This window comes from Cheilinus undulatus, linkage group 9, assembly GCF_018320785.1.
Source record: "Cheilinus undulatus linkage group 9, ASM1832078v1, whole genome shotgun sequence".
Classification (NCBI taxonomy): Eukaryota; Metazoa; Chordata; class Actinopteri; order Labriformes; family Labridae; genus Cheilinus; species Cheilinus undulatus.
Window position 1 is genome coordinate 3,286,086 of NC_054873.1, and position 18,216 is coordinate 3,304,301.

General features: G+C 39.5%; 1 protein-coding gene across 1 annotated transcript in view; it reads right to left on the bottom strand.

Annotated features, from left to right (window-relative positions):
- Positions 1-18,216, bottom strand: part of LOC121515292 (voltage-dependent calcium channel subunit alpha-2/delta-4-like) — a 94,310-nt gene that overhangs the window by 8,911 nt on the left and 67,183 nt on the right. The window contains exons 28-31 of the mRNA XM_041795985.1: positions 16,932-16,993; positions 10,235-10,249; positions 8,232-8,276; positions 8,076-8,138 (exon numbers count right to left, since the gene is read on the bottom strand). Of these exons, the coding sequence (XP_041651919.1) occupies positions 8,076-8,138; positions 8,232-8,276; positions 10,235-10,249; positions 16,932-16,993 (185 nt within the window). The remainder of the gene's footprint in view (positions 1-8,075; positions 8,139-8,231; positions 8,277-10,234; positions 10,250-16,931; positions 16,994-18,216) is intronic.

The following is an 18,216-nucleotide window of genomic DNA, read 5'->3' on the forward strand; positions in this document are numbered from 1 at the left end:
GCCCCATCAGACCAGGTTTGGCCATGCCAGGCCCCACTAGGCAAAATCAGGCCTGATCTGGCCATGCTGGGCCACATCAGGTCATGTCAGACCACATCTGGCCAGGTTGGGCCGTGTTAGGCCACGCTGGGCCAAGTTGGACGAGTCTTGGGCTTAAATTAAACCTTTGTCAGACAAGTCAATATTCTAATCTTTTTCCCAGATATAAAAAGTGAATCAAAGTCCTGTACTGAGTAAAAATAACAGTATTATGCTGTTCTCCACACCACTTCAGAAACAGACCCTGTAGGCGTGGTTGTGTCGTTGGTTAGAGAAAAACCATGGTGCAGATGGCACCCTGTGGACACTGATCTGTGCTAATCCAGAAACTGCAGGTTAGAAATGAGTTATTCAGACAAAAATGGTCTTTTTACCAGGTTGTAAACATGTTTAATTCCTATGTTAAAGTAGACATTTTAATATGGGAGTCACTGGGGAATGAGTCACTTTTGGAAACAGCCTCAAGTGGACACTTAAGGAACTGCAGTTTTTTGCACTCTGACTTTCTTATTTTAACAGTAGAGATTCCTGTTCAAATCTAAAAGTCAAGTCTAAGTCAAGTCTAAAAGTCTGAGCCAACCAGACGATAAAATCCTCAGTTGTATAAAAATGCATCTTTCCTGTGCAGACATGAGCTCGTATGTAGAAAGAAAGGATACAGTCCTTTATTTTGCAGCTGCGCCTTTCTCACAGTTCTTCTTGGGTGGCTGTACCTTTTGTTAATTTCAGGACATTATAGGGTTTTTTCTATCAGTCTAACCTTGTTCAGCCCTGGGGAGGAACAGTAGCCTCCTGCAGCAGCCTCATTGATCAAACCGACATTTCCACTGCTCACATCGAACACCAACAACAACAATCCCTGCGTTTTGCTCCGTCACCCTGCTCCCTGAGCTTCCTGTCCCTGACCCGTTTCTTTGAGTCAGCTCCGGCTTCGTTTCTCCGCTGATTAAATATTTACCGCGCCCTGCAACGCACCTTCACACCACAGCAGCGTCAACACCAGGGGGGATTCTGGGTGTTTCCACAAACCTCCGGTAAAGTCCCGAGCTCAGCAGAAACGGGGAGGAAGCACTTCATCATAATATCTGCTTAGTAAGGCTGCTGGGAATGCAGCACACATGCAAATCATGAAAAATGAGCTGCAGCAGGAAATTATTCTTAGTTTAAGGTTATTTTACAGCAGAACATTTTACTGCTGTGTATGGGGGATTTAATTTGATTTTGATCCTACTTCTCATTTAATTGTTTATAACTTTAAAACACATTTCACCACCACTTATTCTTGGTGTTGAAATAATTAACAAAGAAATGGGAATTAAATAAAGACGATAAAGTCTTCCTCCTGAGGCTGTTATTAAATCTGGCAAAATAACTTCATTACACTTTTTAAAATAAAAATAGTTAGAACAGCTTTGCATTTACTTGCATAGAAGTAAAAACAAACACACCATCCCCTCTGTGGAGCACGGTGGTGGCAGCATCATGCTGTGGGGATGCTTCTCAGCAGACGGCACTGGGAGGCTTGTAAAGGTAGAGGGTTAAATGAATGTGCCAAAATGTAAGAAAATCCTGGAGTACACTTTTATTGAAGATTTATTTTCCAGCAAGACAATGAGCCAAAGCATCCAGAGAGAGCTGCAAAGAAATGGTTAACTGGTGGCCGAGTCAAAGCACAGACCTCAATCTAACAGAGGATTTGTGGCTGGACTTGGAAAGGGCTGTGAGTTTATCTCTTTTTATGCCCATAGCCAGGGGAGTAGCTAGGGATTTAGGGCCCCCATAAAGAATATTACACAGGGCTCCTCTTAGCCGGCTAGCAAAGCAGCAAATGTTGCATCTTTTTTTTACTAAAACCATGCATGTTGATAAATTTTTAACCATTATTTCCTACTTTTAGAGCAATATTTTCACTGTGGTTAAATTAAATTTACTTGCATTATTTTGCAGAGCTGGACCGTACCACTTGGACATTTTTAAGGGAGGAGCCCCATTTCAGTCTGTTGACTGATTCATTTAGTCAGTAATGACACTAATTATGAAGAAAAACTAAATAAAAACACACTTTTTACTAAAGGCATATGGAAGCCCATTTCCGCCTCTTGAAAAAGAAAACTGTGGAAGTTAAGACATTTACAAAAAGGAATCCTACGTCATAATTTTGAGATAAAAAGTCAAAATTATTAGACAAAAGTCAAAGTTATGAGATAAAACATCAAAATCATGAGACAAAAAGTCATAATTATGAGATGAAAAAGTAAAAATTATGAGATGAAAGTCAAAATCATGAGAGAAAAAGACAAAATTATAAGACAAAAAGTCAAAATTATGAGAGAAAAAGACAAAATCATGAGACCAAAAGTCAAAGTTATGAGAAAAAAAGTCAAAATCATGAGACAAAAAGTCAAAATTATGAGAAAAAAAGTCAAAATTATTAGACAAAAGTCAAAGTTATGAGACAAAAAAGACAAAATCATGAGATTAAGTCAAAATTATGACATAAAGACAAAATCATGAGACAAAAAGTCAAAATTATGAGAAAAAAAGTCAAAATTATTAGACAAAAGTCAAAATTATGAGACAAAAAGTTATAATTATTAGATAAAAAGTTAAAATTATGATTAAAAAATAATAATTATAAGAAAAAAAATTACAAAAATATGAGATAAGTCATTTAGTCTGTAATGCCTTTTTCTCATTTTCATCTCATAATTTTATCTCCTAATTAAGAATTTTTAACTCATAATTTTGACTTTTTTCTCATAATAATGACTTACGATTTTTTTCAAGAATGGCCCTATTTTCGCATTTTTGCTTTTTTACTTGGTGGAAATGGGCTTCCATACAGGCGTCTCGGGGACCCTCCCTACTGTGGGCCCGGTTAATCAGTACCCTTTTTACCCCCTGTGCTACACCGATGTCCATAGCAGCCACTGACACAGAGGAATTCTTTGCAGCATGAGATGGTGCATTGTCATAGATGAAAATAATTTTTCTTGGGAAGGTACAGTTCTTCTTTTTGTACCAGAAAAGAAAGTGGTCAGTCAGGAACTCTGTAGACTTACTGGTGGCCGAGTCAAAGCACAGACCTCAATCTGATAGAGGATTTGTGTCTGGACTTGGAAAGGGCTGTGCACACCTGATCCCCGTGCACCCTGACAGAGCTTGAGCACTTTTGCAAATGTGCAAGCCTGATTGAGACCGATCCACTCACTGTAACTAGCTTCTTTTTAGCAGAAGACTGGTGTGTGAACCATTTGCCTTGTGACAGTGCAGTTCCACCAACAATCCACTGTTTGGTGCATATGCCAGACAATTCAGCTGAATTCCTACATAATGTTGCTTTAATATTGTTTTTAGTCCAGACATCTTTAAAGAAGTGCAGAAGTGTATAAAACATAATCTTCAACCTTTATTCCAGTGAGCTGCCTCAGTCATCATCTTTAAGCAGCTGTAGCTGCTTTATCTGACGAGTCTGTGTTTCTAACTTGCTGACATTCTCTCAGCTGCTCCGTCCCTCTGACCCTGACCTGGTTTCTGATGTCACAGGGTCACGTTAAGCCTCATCTGGCCTCAAAGGAGCGACCTGCTGCTGCACAGCTGGCTGCATGCAGACACTGAGCATTAATCTTAATGAAAAGGTCCGAGTCCAGGTAACGACACCTGAACCGTACGCCACGCTGAGGCTCCGGAGAAAGATTAAACAACTAAAAATAGAAGTGAAGATGTCAGCAGAGGAGGAGGCGGGGCCACGGTGAGTATGGCTGCTCAGCTGTGTGTTTGTGGTAACATGGTGGGCTCGGATTAATCCTCAGTAATATGGCTCTTAACAGGACCAGTTAATCCAGAGCTAACGAGCAGCTGTCAGATGGACAGCAGGCACACAAATACACACACACAAATACACATGGTAGCTTTAAAGGGCTATAAAATGAGATCTTAAATGTATGGAAGCCTGCTGAGATCAGAAAGCTGAAAGCAGATTAAAAGTAAATAAATATTTGTTCCTGAAGAGGAGATGTGGCTTATGAGGGAGCAATGTTGGAATGAAACAATTTAGCAGTGGGTAAAAATACTTTGAGTTTGTATTTTAATGCATTTTTCCACACCCCAGTTCTACAAAAGTTGGGACATCTCATAAGATGTGAATGTAAACAGAACAGTGATTTACAAATATTTTAGTGGGGATGCTGAGCATCCACACTATTGATATTTGCGTCGGCCATTTTGTTTATTCTTCTTCTTCCGTGCTGGCTATCGCCTCCTTCATACTTTGTTGTATCGCCACCATTTAAACTTTAAAAAATTCAGTTTCTTCGTCATTCGACTGCTATGACTTTTCTCATTTCTAACTTTTATAATTTTTAAAATATAGCTATTTTTATGCTATTTTCAGCTTTTTGTTTTTAAGGCTACTTTTAGCTATTTTTATCCTTTTTTGAGCTATTGAATGCCATTTTCAGATACTTTTGTGCTATTTTATGCTATTTTTATGCTATTTTCAGCTATTTTTGTGCTTTTGGCTATTTTCACTAGTTTTCCCACAATTCAGCTCTCAGCATCTCCGCGCAATTTCAGATGAAATTGCAATTTTTATCTAGTTTAAAATCTAAATTCAACTGAAAACAGCACAAAGAAAGATATTTAATGTATTTAACCCTTTGGGTGCCACAGTTTTCTCAAGTAAATGTACAGATTTGATACCAAGATTTCAAGAGGCTGTAGCTTGAAGGTGGTTAGAGATAAAGGCGTACTGTAAATGAGAAAAATCTTCAGTATGACCCAAAGTTTGTGGTGGGAGTAAATTCACTCATCTAATTTGCATATTTTGACATCACCAAGTGGCCTCCACAGCCACGGCTTCTATCACCTCTGCCCCTACCTCCGCTGTGTTTTTTTATTCCCGCTACCTCCGTCAATATTCGTGTTTTGACCGCCCCTGCAACCCCCACCATGTCCCCACCCCGGCTAACATAAGGAAAAGTATCAGCTTCGGTATGCGCTTCTTGTGGACTCTCATGGCGCACGGAGTGGCTGTGGCTCCGACACACTGGCAGTCTCGGTCTCAGTGGACGACTGAACAACATCATCACAGGGGTGAATATTCCACTATTCCTCCCGGCATTGTGAGTATTCTTGCTACAATTCATTCTCTTTCTCTGTTTTACGCACCGACTACAACCACTACTACTATTTCCTCGTCTCCTCGACTGGCGGTGCATCTATCAAACTCTCTCTCTCCAAAACACGCCCACAAATGCTGCTGGGATTGAAGTTACTCTTGTCCGCCATCTCCTGGTGTAAAGTGGTAACAACATTAGGCACCACATTTGCAGCTACAGCCTGTTTAATTCAGCAATATTGCTTGTTGCAATTTTGCGACTTTGGCACTTAAAGGGTTAACTGATAAATATAAGTGTTTTTATTTCATCAACACATTCCAAAAAAGTCAGGACAGGAGCATGCTTTCACTCTTTTCCATCACCTTTTCTTCCAACAACTCTGTAACCTGGAGACTCAAGACACTGAATAATGAAGTATAAAAAGGGAAATTTTTCCCACTCTTGCTGAATGTCCATCTTAAGTTGTTCAACAGTGCAGAGTTTCCATTTTAACACATAATGCTCTGCACATTCTCAATGGGGGACAGGTCCAGGCCCTGCTCTCTTTTATTGTGAGAGTATGGTTTGGCTTTGTCTCCCTAAAATAAGTTGGGGTGTCCCTGAAAAAAACGTCATCTGGATGGCGAAGAAGAACCTCTCAGTATTGATGCTGCCTTCACAGATGTGCAAAACCCTTCAGACTGATTAACAACCAAAGGCACTACTGAGCAGAGTCTAATAAGACCGCTAGATAAAAGAAGTGAAAATATAAAGTACTGTCATCAGTATTTGATAGAGACAATGGTAGATTCAGCATGTTCGATGATGATTAGCTGATATTTCTATAAGCAAGCTCCATCTCCAGAGGGTGATTCTCAATACTGGAGCTTATTTGAATGTCACTGAAGTTCCCGTCTAAGTTACTTAAAAAAAAAACGCTGTGTTGAAGCCCCGCCCACGCTCAGTGAGGTCAGCAGGTGCAGCAGCTGTTATATATTTCTCTGCTAATGCAGGGCATACAGATTAAGAGTCAAATCCTGTGAGGCATCCAGATGTTGTTTATGAGCACATTAAATGATCCACGGAGCAGCCTGAGGCGGAAAACCCTCAGAGTCTGATGCCTGAACTCATCCTGAAGGATTCAGAGAGGCTTATTCTGCCAGGACAAGGTGTTCTCATTCGGTTTTAAGACTTCGGTGCACTTTGAAACATTCATTTTATAGGTCGTAAAAAGTGAAAATGGCCATTTGTTGAATTTGCAGCATTAGGAGGTCACATTTACTGAAATCAAAGCTATTTAAATCAAAAACATCTTAACAGGCCAAGTTCCATGTTAACATAGGAGCCCTTCTTTGATATCACCTTCACTATTCTTGCATCCATTGAACTTTTGAGTTTTTGGAGAGTTTCTGCTTGAATTTCTTTGCAGGATGTCAGAATATCCTCCCAGAGCTGCTGTTTTGATGTGAACTTCCTCCCACCCTCATAGATCTTTAGCTTGAGGATGCTCCAAAGGTTCTCAGTAGGGTTAAAGGTCAGGGGAGGATGGGGGCACACCATGAGTTTCTCTCCTTTTATGCCCATAGCAGCCAATGACACAGAGGGATTCTTTGCAGCATGAGATGGTGCATTGTCATGCATGAAGAAAATTTTGCTGCAGAAGGCACGATTCTTCTTTTTTTACCCTGGAAGAAAGTGGTCAGTCAGAAACTCTACATACTTTGCTGAGGTCATTTTCACACCTTAGGGGACCCTAAAGGGGCCTACCAGCTCTCTCTCCATGATTCTAACCCAAAACATGACTCTGCCCCCTCCATGCTGGATGTCGCAGCCTTGTTGGGACATGGTGGCCATCAACCAACCATCCACTACTCCTCCATCTGGACCATCCAGGGTTGATTTTTGTATGTTTAATTTTTAAATCTACTGCACTGTGGCTCTTTATTCTCATATTTATCAGTAAGAACAAGAGAAGAATCACACAAGAATGTCATTTCGCCACAAACGTGACGTTGACTTGATGTGAAAGTGAAAGCAAACGGTAAAAAAAAAAAGAAAACAGAAAAAAATGTCTAAAAACTAAATGAGATGTCAGAGAGATACAGTAATTTAGATGCAAAGTTAAACAGTACCTAGGAATATTCTATCTATATCTATCTATATCACACTCCCAGCCCACAGCAGCAGCTTTTTGATACAGATCTAGTGACGCCTGATCCATGGAGAAGTCGAAGTAAAGGTAGAGAAGCCAGACAGGACCATTAAAGGTTGGTGTCAGCCACCAGAGTGAGCTGCCTTTAATGATTATTTTCATTATTGATAAATCGATGAATTATTCAGACTGAAATGTCTGAAAACGTGGAGAATGAAAAATGTTTCCCAGAAGCAGAGCGTGCATACGCGGAGGACAGAGTCTGAGGTTTCAGGAGCTGATATATAGGGGTCTCAGGGAGGTTTCACATTAGGGACTCAGGCCTGGATCAGAGTGGACGTGACCCCCAAGTCTGGTTTATTTAAATAGCGTAGACACAAGCATGCAGCACTGGCCGTTTCATCCTCCGAGATCCACAGTAGACCTGAGGCGGAGGAGGGTCGAGGATAAAAACATCTACAAGAACCTGCAGGACAGACTCCATAGTCATGCACATGCTGCAAAAATAAAAATCCATGCAGAAAGCTGCTATGTTTGCTTCTTTTTGGCAGATTTGCAGAGCATACACAGATCTCACCTGGACTGTAACTGACTGTTACGGTAACTTTTATCATGTTTGATGTCCAGAAGAAGGAAACTCTGTAAAGAGGTCTGACGGCTGTTCTCAAACCAGTCCCACCACTCCCATTCTGTAGCACAGACTGAACTCTGATGACCCCCAATGCCTCTCTGACCCACAGCTGAGTGAGAGTAAAAATATCATTTTCACTGTGCTGGTATCGTACCTCGCTGCGTTCTTTGGACAGCACGATGAAGCCGTTGTTGTCGACCAGGAAGCAGTTGAGATCCTGAGGAGACGGAAGGAGGAAGTTTAACATGAAGGACTGATGATGATGATGATGATGATGATGAAGAGGAGGGAACAGAGCAGCAGTACTTACAAAACTCTCACAGCTGAGAGGACAGACACCCTCCACGTCTGAACACTGAAAGGATGACAAAGAAAAGGAGACATGAAGACGCTGACTTAACCTCACTGATCCACATGCATTCACAACCAACGATGAGGAAGAAAACAGGAAAATCAGACTTTAACAGAGAAATGAATGTGATATCTGGGCCTGAAGTCTGCAGGATGGAAGCTCATTTTACAAAGAAAATATATGAAATTAAGGTTTTATTTAAAAAACGGCTGAACTCATAAGAGGGTAAATCTAGAGTTGAAATAATGAAATAAAAAGTCAACATTACAGGACAAAAAAGTCATGAAGTCCTTCTTATGAGATAAAAAGTCACATTTACAAGATAAAAAGTGAAAAAGTCACAATTATGGGATTAAAAAACAGAATTATGAGACAAAAAGTCTTAATATTGGAATAAAGTTGTTTACAAGAGTAAAAGGTCAAAATAATTAAATTAAAAAGTCAAAATTATGAAATAAAAAGTTAGAATTACCTGGAAAAATGTTAAAATTACAGGATGAAAAAGTCATAAAGCCATTCTTATTAGATAAAAAGTTACAATTACAAGATAAGAAGTGAAAAAGTAACAATTATGGGAAAAAACAAACAGAATTATGGGACAAAAATTCCTAATTATTAGATAAATTCATTAAAATAATCAAAAGGAAAAAATTATGAAATAAAAAGTTAGAATTGCCTGGAAAAAAGTAAGAAATACGAGATAAAAAGTCAAAGTTGTAGGTCATAATAATGACAAATATTTATAATGAGTCATAATAACAAGATAAAAAAATGACAGAATTTCTAAATAAAAAGTCATAAAATTAAAAAAATGACACACAAAAAAAAATCAGAATTATGAGAAATAAGTCCTAATTATCAAAAAAGAAAAAAAAAATCTAAGAATCGGATATAAAGACAAAATATTGAGATAAAAAGTCACATAGTCATGATAAAGATAGGACTTTTTTATTAAGGGATAAAAATCCAGAATTACCTATTTAAAATGAGAGATTAAAAAAATCAGATAAAAAGTGAGAGTAATAAGCTAGAAAGTCATACATTTATAGTAATCATAGAAAAGTCCTTATTATGGGATGAAAAGCCACCGGTATAAGATTAAAAAAAATCAAAATAATAAGATTCAAGTCATAAATTCATAATAATGATGGTAAAATTCCTTATCATGGAATTAAAAACAATCTGAATTATGAGACAAAAGGTCCCAATTATTTAATACATTTATTTAAATTAGTAAAAGGTCAAAATAACTAGATAAAAAGGGACAATTATGAAATAACAAGTTATAATTGCAAGAAAATAAAGTCAAAAATATGAGCTAAAAATGTCAAATGTATAACTCATAATAACGATGAATTTTTAGTCTTAATCATAGGATATAAAAAGGGAAAAATATTAGATAAAATCATGAAGTCATGAAAAATGATATAAAAATAAGATTTATGAGAAAAAAGTCCCAACTGTCAAATAAAAATCTGAAGATTTTGTGTGCAAGGGTCAATTTTAAATCACATTTATTTAGCCAAAAACTCAAATCCAAGTAAGTGCATTAAGTAAAAAATATGTCTTTATTCTAAACACCAGGCCTTTTCACTTGATAATTCCAAAACATGCTTAAAGCCCCAAAAATAAAGTTTAAAAACATGTGTAGATGCCAATGCAGCATGCAAGAAAAATGTGCTTATTAAGAAAATGTACAGAAGATGTTTTGTTTTATCTCAGGAAAGTAAAAAAAAAAAACAAAAACAAAAACAAATTTTGCATGCTGCATTTGCAACCAGTTAGAAGAAACCCAGCCTTCTACTGTGCTTTACATTTAAAAATAAGATAAGTACGTTTATAACGACATTTAAGGTGAATGTGGCTCCAAACAGCTGCCAGAAATACTCTAACATGATATAAAATGTAGGAAATGAATGCCTATAATCTAAATCAGTGATCAATAATGAGAGAGTACTCACGTCTGTGTCCGGAGGCTGGAGAAGGATGCAGAGAGAGAAAACAGGAGAGAAATTAAAATGAGGTTAAAGGTTAAATTTACTGAGCTCTAATTCCACCATCGTCATAGGTTAGTAATTTTATCTAAGCTATGACTGAATGTATGGAAGGCTGGTGTAACTCAGGGGTTAATATGAACAGAAAAACCTTTCTAGTGCTCGATGAGAAATCAAACAGAGAGAATGATGATGGCTAATGAGGCGTGTGTGATCAGATGAGGCCTCTACCGTTTTAAACACTTGTGCTTTAATGACGAGTCTAAAAATGCTCACAGATCAACGGATGCATCTGTTTGAGGCCCAGCAGACGAAAAGAAACCACACCTGTGTTTTTACTGAGGAGCAGAGACGTGATCTAAAAGTCTGAATGTGTGAATGAGAGCAGGCCGCTGTGTGTGCGGTGAGTGGCCGAGCTAATGTGAGCAGTGAATATATTAAAGCAGTCTGTCACAGCTGTCAGCTCTCATTAATAATGTTATCTGCACCGTCAACCTCTACAGCACATCTGCAGCTCGCCTTCTGCTCCACTGAGCTGCACGAGACGCTCGCAAGGTCAAAACTCTGAACATGGATGGGCGAGAGAGAGAGAGAGAGAGAGAGAGGGAGGGTGTTCTGAATTATATCAGGGCTGGGACGAGTCCTGCAGCATGATTTAAAGCCTGCAGTCAAACTACGACCTCTGACAACCAACTAGTAGACGATGCATTCAGAGAAATCTGTAGGAAGGATCCTGTTCTCAATTAAAATGGAAATTTAACTTTTTAAAAGAGTTGGATGAAAACAAGAGGGAAAATGAGAGATCACAATTAAAAAAATGAGAATAAAACCAAATTACAGTTATAACGTCAAAGTTTATTAATGACTGGACAGCAAAGAAAAAATAGGCTAAAGGAAAGTAAAGGAAAGGAAAGAAGGATGGAAGGAATGCAGGAAGGAAGCAAACAAAAAAGCTGAGTTAAAGAAAAAGTTTGATTCTACGTAGACTTCTTTACGAAGAAAATAAGGTTAGAAAGACAAAGGAAGGAAAGGAAGGAAAGAAAGAAGGGCAGGAAGGAATGACAGGAGAAGGGAAGTATGGAAGGGAGGACAGAAGGAAGGAAGGAAGTGTGTAAGGACAGTGGAAGGGTGGACAAGAGGAGGGAAGTATGAATGGAAGGAAGGATGGAGGGAAGGAAGTATGGCAGGGAGGACAGAAGGAAGTATGGAAGGAAGAATGGAAGGAATGAACATCTGAAGGATTGAAGGACAGGCTGGAAGTAACGGTGGAAAAAGAAAGGGAAAAAGGAAAAATAGAAGAAAGAAAAGGATAAAAGGTAGGAAGGGAGGAAGGAAGGACAGAAGGAAGGAAGGAAGCATGGAAGGAAATATGGAAGGGAGTATGGATGGACACAAGGAAGAAAGGACAGCAGAAAGGACAGTATGGAAGAAGGTATGGAAGGAATGAAGATCTGATGGAAGGAAGAAAGTGTGGAAGGAAGAAAGTATGGAAGGAGGGAAGTATGGAAGGAAGACAACTGGAATGAAGGAAGGGTAGAAAAAGAAAGAGAAAAAAGGAAAAATGGAATAGAGGAATGATGGAAGGTAGGGAGGGAGGAAGGAAGGACAGAAGGAAGGAAGCATGGAAGGAAGTATGGAAGGAAGGGCAGAAGTAAGCATGGAAGGAAAGATAGAGGGAAAGATATGGAAGGAAGGATGGAAGGGAAAGAAGGAAATATGGAAGGAGAGACAGGACAAAGAAAGGAAGGAAGGAAGTGTGGAATTAATAAATCAAGGAAAAAGGGAAGAAAGACAAAAGCAAGTCATCAAGGAAGTAAGGAGTAAAGTGATTTATTAAGGAAGAAAGGAAGAAAGAAGTCATAACTGAGAAGAGGGGGGAAGTGAAAGAAACAGGTATTACGTAAATGTAAGTGAGGAAATAGGAAAGGTAAAAAGCAGTATGTAAGGTAGAAAAGTGTTGAAGGAAGGAAGGATGGAACCAGGGTAAAAAGTGAGTAATAAGGGAATGAAATAAGGAGGTTAGGAAGGACAGAAGGACTAAAGTGAGTAAACATACATGTCTGTCTGTGGCGTGCAGAGAGGACAAGCTTCTGATCAGACTGATTAGAAAGCCTGATCTTAAAGGTATGAGGGCTTAGAGCAGATTTAGGGACCCGGCAGCGTGTTTCTGTCTGAGAGGGGGCCACGCTTTAACTACAGAGAGGAAGATTGATGATTTAGCATCTTAACTCCTCAGCCTTCTTCTTCTCTGTGACACTGAGATCAGACTAATGAGCGTTAGAAACATCCATCATCTCTCTGCTCTCTTTAGGGTTACATCCTGTTGGTATAGGTTTTAATGGAGCTCATTATGAAGGCTTTCCACTTTAATCTTCATTTAAAAAGTCAAAAGGACTTGAGGATGTAATTACTGGGCTCTGTTCTTTAATGAAGAAAAGGAAATTTAAAAATGACCTCTGAATGTGGAGGATTAGGACCGGACGCTGAAAAAGTTTGTCCTTGGACTTCAGAGAAACACTGAGAGCACATTTACTAACCGTTCACTCCATGATGACCTCAGACCATGACTCATCTGTTTACAGAGGGTTTATGCTCACAATAAAGGAGAATGTTAGAATCCTATCAGCATCTAAGCACCAACAGGCTCAGACTGTTATCAAACAGAGACGAGGACAGAGACGGTTTGAGTATCCATCCTCTAAGTCAGTGTTTGCCAACCAGTTTTCCAAGGAGCCCCCCCAACATGTGCCTAAGGAAAGCAGAGCCCCTCCAGAACCCAAGGGACGAGAAAAAGTAAAACACTGCCACCAAAAATCCACAGATTTTAATTCTTTCATTGATAAAACCCTAAAAAATGCCTCTGCATGCTTCTCTTACCTAGAGACCTGCATAAACTACTTAATAACTGCTTTATCACCGTTTAAGTCAATCTTTGCAGACCTAATTTTAGCAGCTCAGAGCAGACAAAGCCCCCCCAAGACCTTTGGCACCCCAGGTCACAGACCCCAGGTTGGGAACCAATGCTCTAAGTCAGTGGTTCTCAGTGTGAGGGTCGGGACCCCCTTGGGGGTCACAAGACACTGAAAAGTGGGCAGATGCCTTAAAAACATCATGAATATTTTTAAATGATTTCAAACTGTATATTTTACCCATTTTTATGAAAATATGCTCATAAAATTAGTCAAATGTAAAATAAAAACAGGGTCATTCATGCAGTAGCATTGATGCTAGCATCCTGGCTAACAGCTCTCTATAAAGCAGGAAGGTGAGTCTAACTATTGCTGGGCTCTAATGTCAAAAGTATTTATTTGTGCCACTCTTAAACCACTTTTCTCGGCCACTTTAAGTTTAACATTAAGGTTAATATTTCACGTTTTAGCAGCTATTTTTGCCTCTTTACACAAATTTGCCACATTTTAACCAATTTCTCCCATTTTTTAATCCAATTTTATCACATTTTCTTTGTGCCACTTTAAACTGATTTTTGTCACTTTTAAATCCGTTCCATCAGCTCTTAAGCAAGTCTTGACACTTTCCACCCTCTGTTGACTCAAAATTTCCACTTTTTTTTGGGGGCATTTTAACTGAACTTCATTGTTTTGTCCATTTTTTCAAGTTTAAACATTTTCCCCACTTTTCAGTCCCATTTCATCACCTTTTCCACTAATTTTTGCCACTTTGATACGGTTTCTGACACGTTCAATTCAATGTCACATTTCTGCCCATTTCTTCCACTTTTAAGTGATGTTTGTCTCTCTCACACCCATACCCCCACTTGTAAACACATTTTTGACACTTTCCACCTGTTGTTGCCTCTGTTGACCCGATATTGTCACTATTAATCTCTTTTCACCACTTTTTAACCAAATTTCACTGGTTTGCACATTATTCCCAGCAAATTATTTCCACTGTTTATACCCATTTTACCACCTTTTCCGCCACTTTCTGCCACCTTTAAGCCAAATTTTCCACTTTTTAACCCTTTTACCAATTATTTATGCAAATTTTGCCACTTTAACCCATTTCGACAAACTTTGAATTCCCATTTGAACACTTTTAAGGTAATTTTTGCCATTTTTAACCCATTTCAGCAATATTTGAACCATTATAATAACTTTAAGCATTCAACCCATTTTAAAAAACATTTTCAACCATTTTAGCCATTTAAGTCATGTTTAACCTTTTTTTTTTTTCCATTTTCTACTCATTTGAACCATTTCAGCCATTTTTTACCCATTTTAACCATTTTTGACACATTTGAGCCAGTTTTTTAATTATAACATATTTTAGCCATTTGACACATTTTAGCTTTTTTAACCAATTTTTTAAAGAATTTTAACCATTTGAGCCATTTTTAACCAATTTTTGTCATTTTCTACCCATTTGACAATTTCAGCCATGTTACCCATTTTTGAACCATTTTGGTCATTTTAACCATTCTGACCATTTTTAACCCATTTTAATTCTGTGTTCAGGAAAATAGATTTACATTTTTAATAAGTCCATATACTACAGCAGAAATGAATGAATAAAGATATTTGTTGTTTTTATAATGGAGGTTATTAATCAGGTTAAAACTGAAATATTGGTTTTATCATGGTTTTCCAGACCTCCATGGGCCCCCAGTTTGTCTGGGCCTCATTTCCCCCCTTATGGGCAGCCTTGCCATCCTTGGCTGTTCAACCAACTTCAGGTAGAGTTCTCTGGCACCTTTATTTTGGAGGTCATGGGCTGAAAAAGTCTGAGGACCCTTGCGCTAAATAAGCACACTCAGCTGGAAACAACCAAGACAGCGACAGACTATCAGGAGCAGTAAACAAAAATCATGACTTTTAAAATTCATCACCGCAGGTCAGAAATAAAGTCCATAAATAAACTCTTAGACTGACACACGTCTGAAAAGTGTTTAAAAACAACTGGTCTGCAGAATTAAAGCATAGAGTGTTCATTAACCTGGTAAATTAAATGACTGACATCTATACATAGGTGGGAGGTCAGGGTCATTTTATTCACTGTTTTATTCACTGCACTGCTCCCTCTTATTGGCAACGATAGCTGGGAGGAGGGACTGACTTTTCATTCAGTCTAGAAACTAAAAAACATTACTCGTAATATTAGGGTGCACTGATTAGCCATATGTCTGAGCTAAGAGGAAACAGCTCCAGCAGTGCAGATAATGCATTTACATTCACATGGATGTGTGCCTGCCTGGAGGATGTCTGGGCTCAGCCTTAGAGATGAGGGAGAGCAGCTCAGACATCCGAGGGAGCTCGATGCAGAGCTGCAGCTCCTTCGTCTCAAAAGGAGCCAGTTGAGGTGTTCTGGGCTTCTGTTTAGGATGCCTCCCTGTGGAGGTCTTCTGGGCCATCTGGGAGAAGACCCCCAGGGTAGACCCGGGACTTGCTGGAGGGATTATATATCTCATTTGGCCTGGGAATGCCTCAGAATCCCAAAGGAAGAAATGTAAAATTTCGCTGGAGAGAAGGATGTCTGGGCTGACTTGCTTTGCCTGCTTTCACTGACCTGACCCCAGATAAGTGCTGTAATGGGGTTTTAGCATTTAGCACTGTTCTCTTTTCTATGGAGCTTACGCCACAGACATGGGAAAACAATAGGGCTAGGAAGGTGTCGACTTTACTGCATATGTAAATACAAAGCAACAAAGGGTGACTGGGCCAGTTCCTGACGAGGTGTGAAACCTGGAGCCCACCACTGAATCAGAAGGTCCTTTTGCATTTTAAATTGTGATGTCCAGACCGCCTGGAAACAAAGCCCTGTCTGGGTGAGGATTCTTCCTTGAGGGGTGTCAAGCATACCTTGGGGAGGGGGTGTTGCTCAAGCATAAAATGTTCTAGTCTCCCCATGTTCAGGCTCTTGTTCTCTCTTCTCTCTCTCTTTTCTCTCTCTGTCTTTTGCTGCATACTGATCGTGTATGTGTGCTGATTGACCTTCTTGCAAGAATAAACCTTTTGTCGGCTGGCAGATGTCTAATTTTTCCTTTGTTCACCAGCAACAGAGAAAAATTTCAACAACAGTGCAAAACAGATGGATGAATGGATGGATGGGCCAAGCTGCCTGCTGCTTGTCTACCAGGCTACATTAATATCAGATTAAAAACAAAGATAACTCAGCACTGGCTAGATGTTTTGATTGGTCCAACATGTGCTCGTCAGGAGTGAAACTTTAAAAACTCAGCCATGGTTCAAAGAAATATCTGGTGCAATTTTGCATGGCGAAATTAGGGTGCTGGTGTAAAAGTTTGCACTGACCCGCTGCTCTTTTTTTTGCATGAATTATTTGCTTAAAAAAACTCCATTAGGTGTGCAAGGACCTTAACTCTTACCTTTACTTAAACAAATCCACCTTGGTCTAATAATGTCGTAATGTGTAAAAGTGTTTCTGGAACTTTTTGTTTGCTTCAAGACTTTTTCCATCCTCTATGCACCTTGGAAGTTGGTGGATTTGTGCCAGAAATATCTACTTCAAGTTTAAGGATCATCGTGCCGATACTACTGTGCATCACTAGTCTTCGTGATTAAGATTAAAGTTTGAGAAAAGTGTTTACAGGTAGATTTCGGTCAAAGTTGTTTTGAAATCAACAAAAGCAAAATAGAAGTCTTTAAAAGTGACATTCAACATGTGAGACAGTGAGTCATCCGCTCACCTGCTTGGTGATGGCCCAGAACCTCTTTTCCAGCCAATCCAAGGACAGCTGCAGCCCGATGGCTAAAAATAGAAAAGAGACACAGAGAGAAGTATTAGAGACAGACGCAGGACGAGATGAACTCTGCAGATGCTGCTGAACACTGAACAGAGGAGGAGGAGGAGGAGGAGGAGGAGGAGGAGGAGGAGGAGGAGGATGGGAAATCGATTCAACCCTGGCTTCACCTCTGTGCCGTCCCGGCTCTAATGAAGGGATGTAAACACTGATGAGCCTGATGGTGCGTTTGTTCCCTGCAGCCTGCGTAATGACACCCCCGGTCCCCCCATAATGCACTGCAGCAGCTTTATTACCAGCAGCATCACAGTGACTCCCACAGTAAGCATTAAGGAGCGAGCCGATAATCTGTTGACAATCAGAAGGAAGACGAGAGCTGCAGACGTCAGACGTGTTGATGTGTCTCTGACAGCCGACAGGAAGTTTGTTTAGCACAAGCGATGCACAGCAACCGTCCAATCACAGCTGAGCAGAGTGGTAAACATAGTTAAAAGGTGACGTCTTTTTCTAATGCTCTAAAAGCAAAAATGAAAGTACACAGTGTAAAGAAAAGGTTTACACTGACGTCACTCCTACAGCGGGACACGCCCCCCCTCTGACTGACCAAGCCGAGAGGTAAACAGGAGTAAAACAGACAATATCTGCTTAAATCAGGACATCTGGATTCAAAGGAGAGTCTACATTTAACCAAAGACACAAAGGATGTGTGGCTGGAAATCAAGTTTTCTGACTTTTACAGTTTGTTTATTTCAAAGAAAGGCACAAAGCAAAGCCTGCAGGAAATCCCTGAACTATCATGTAAATGAATACACTGGTTTAACCACTTCACCTGGTGTCGTTTGACTACAAACGATAATGTTTTGAAACTCTAACAGTAACTCTGATGCCCTGATTTAGCTGAGTTTATAGAGCAGGCACCCGTATACAGAAGCTAGAGTCCTCTTATACTGGTAACAGGACTGGTACTGTTTATCTTCCACCACTCTCTCTCTATGTTTCCTGATTTTATTTCGGCGGTCCTATCTGACTTAAGTCAAACAATCCCTAAAATAATCAGTGCTCTTTGTAAAAACCAATGCACTCTAGTGACGGGTCAGTTCTACCTGCTGGCTGTTTTAGGTATAGAGAGATCCCTGGTGGTTTGAGAGGGGTCTGTTTACAGACCGCTTGGGCTAAAGCTAACATAGCTTCCTTAGATATATAGTTCAAGTGATTATGTAACACGAAAGCC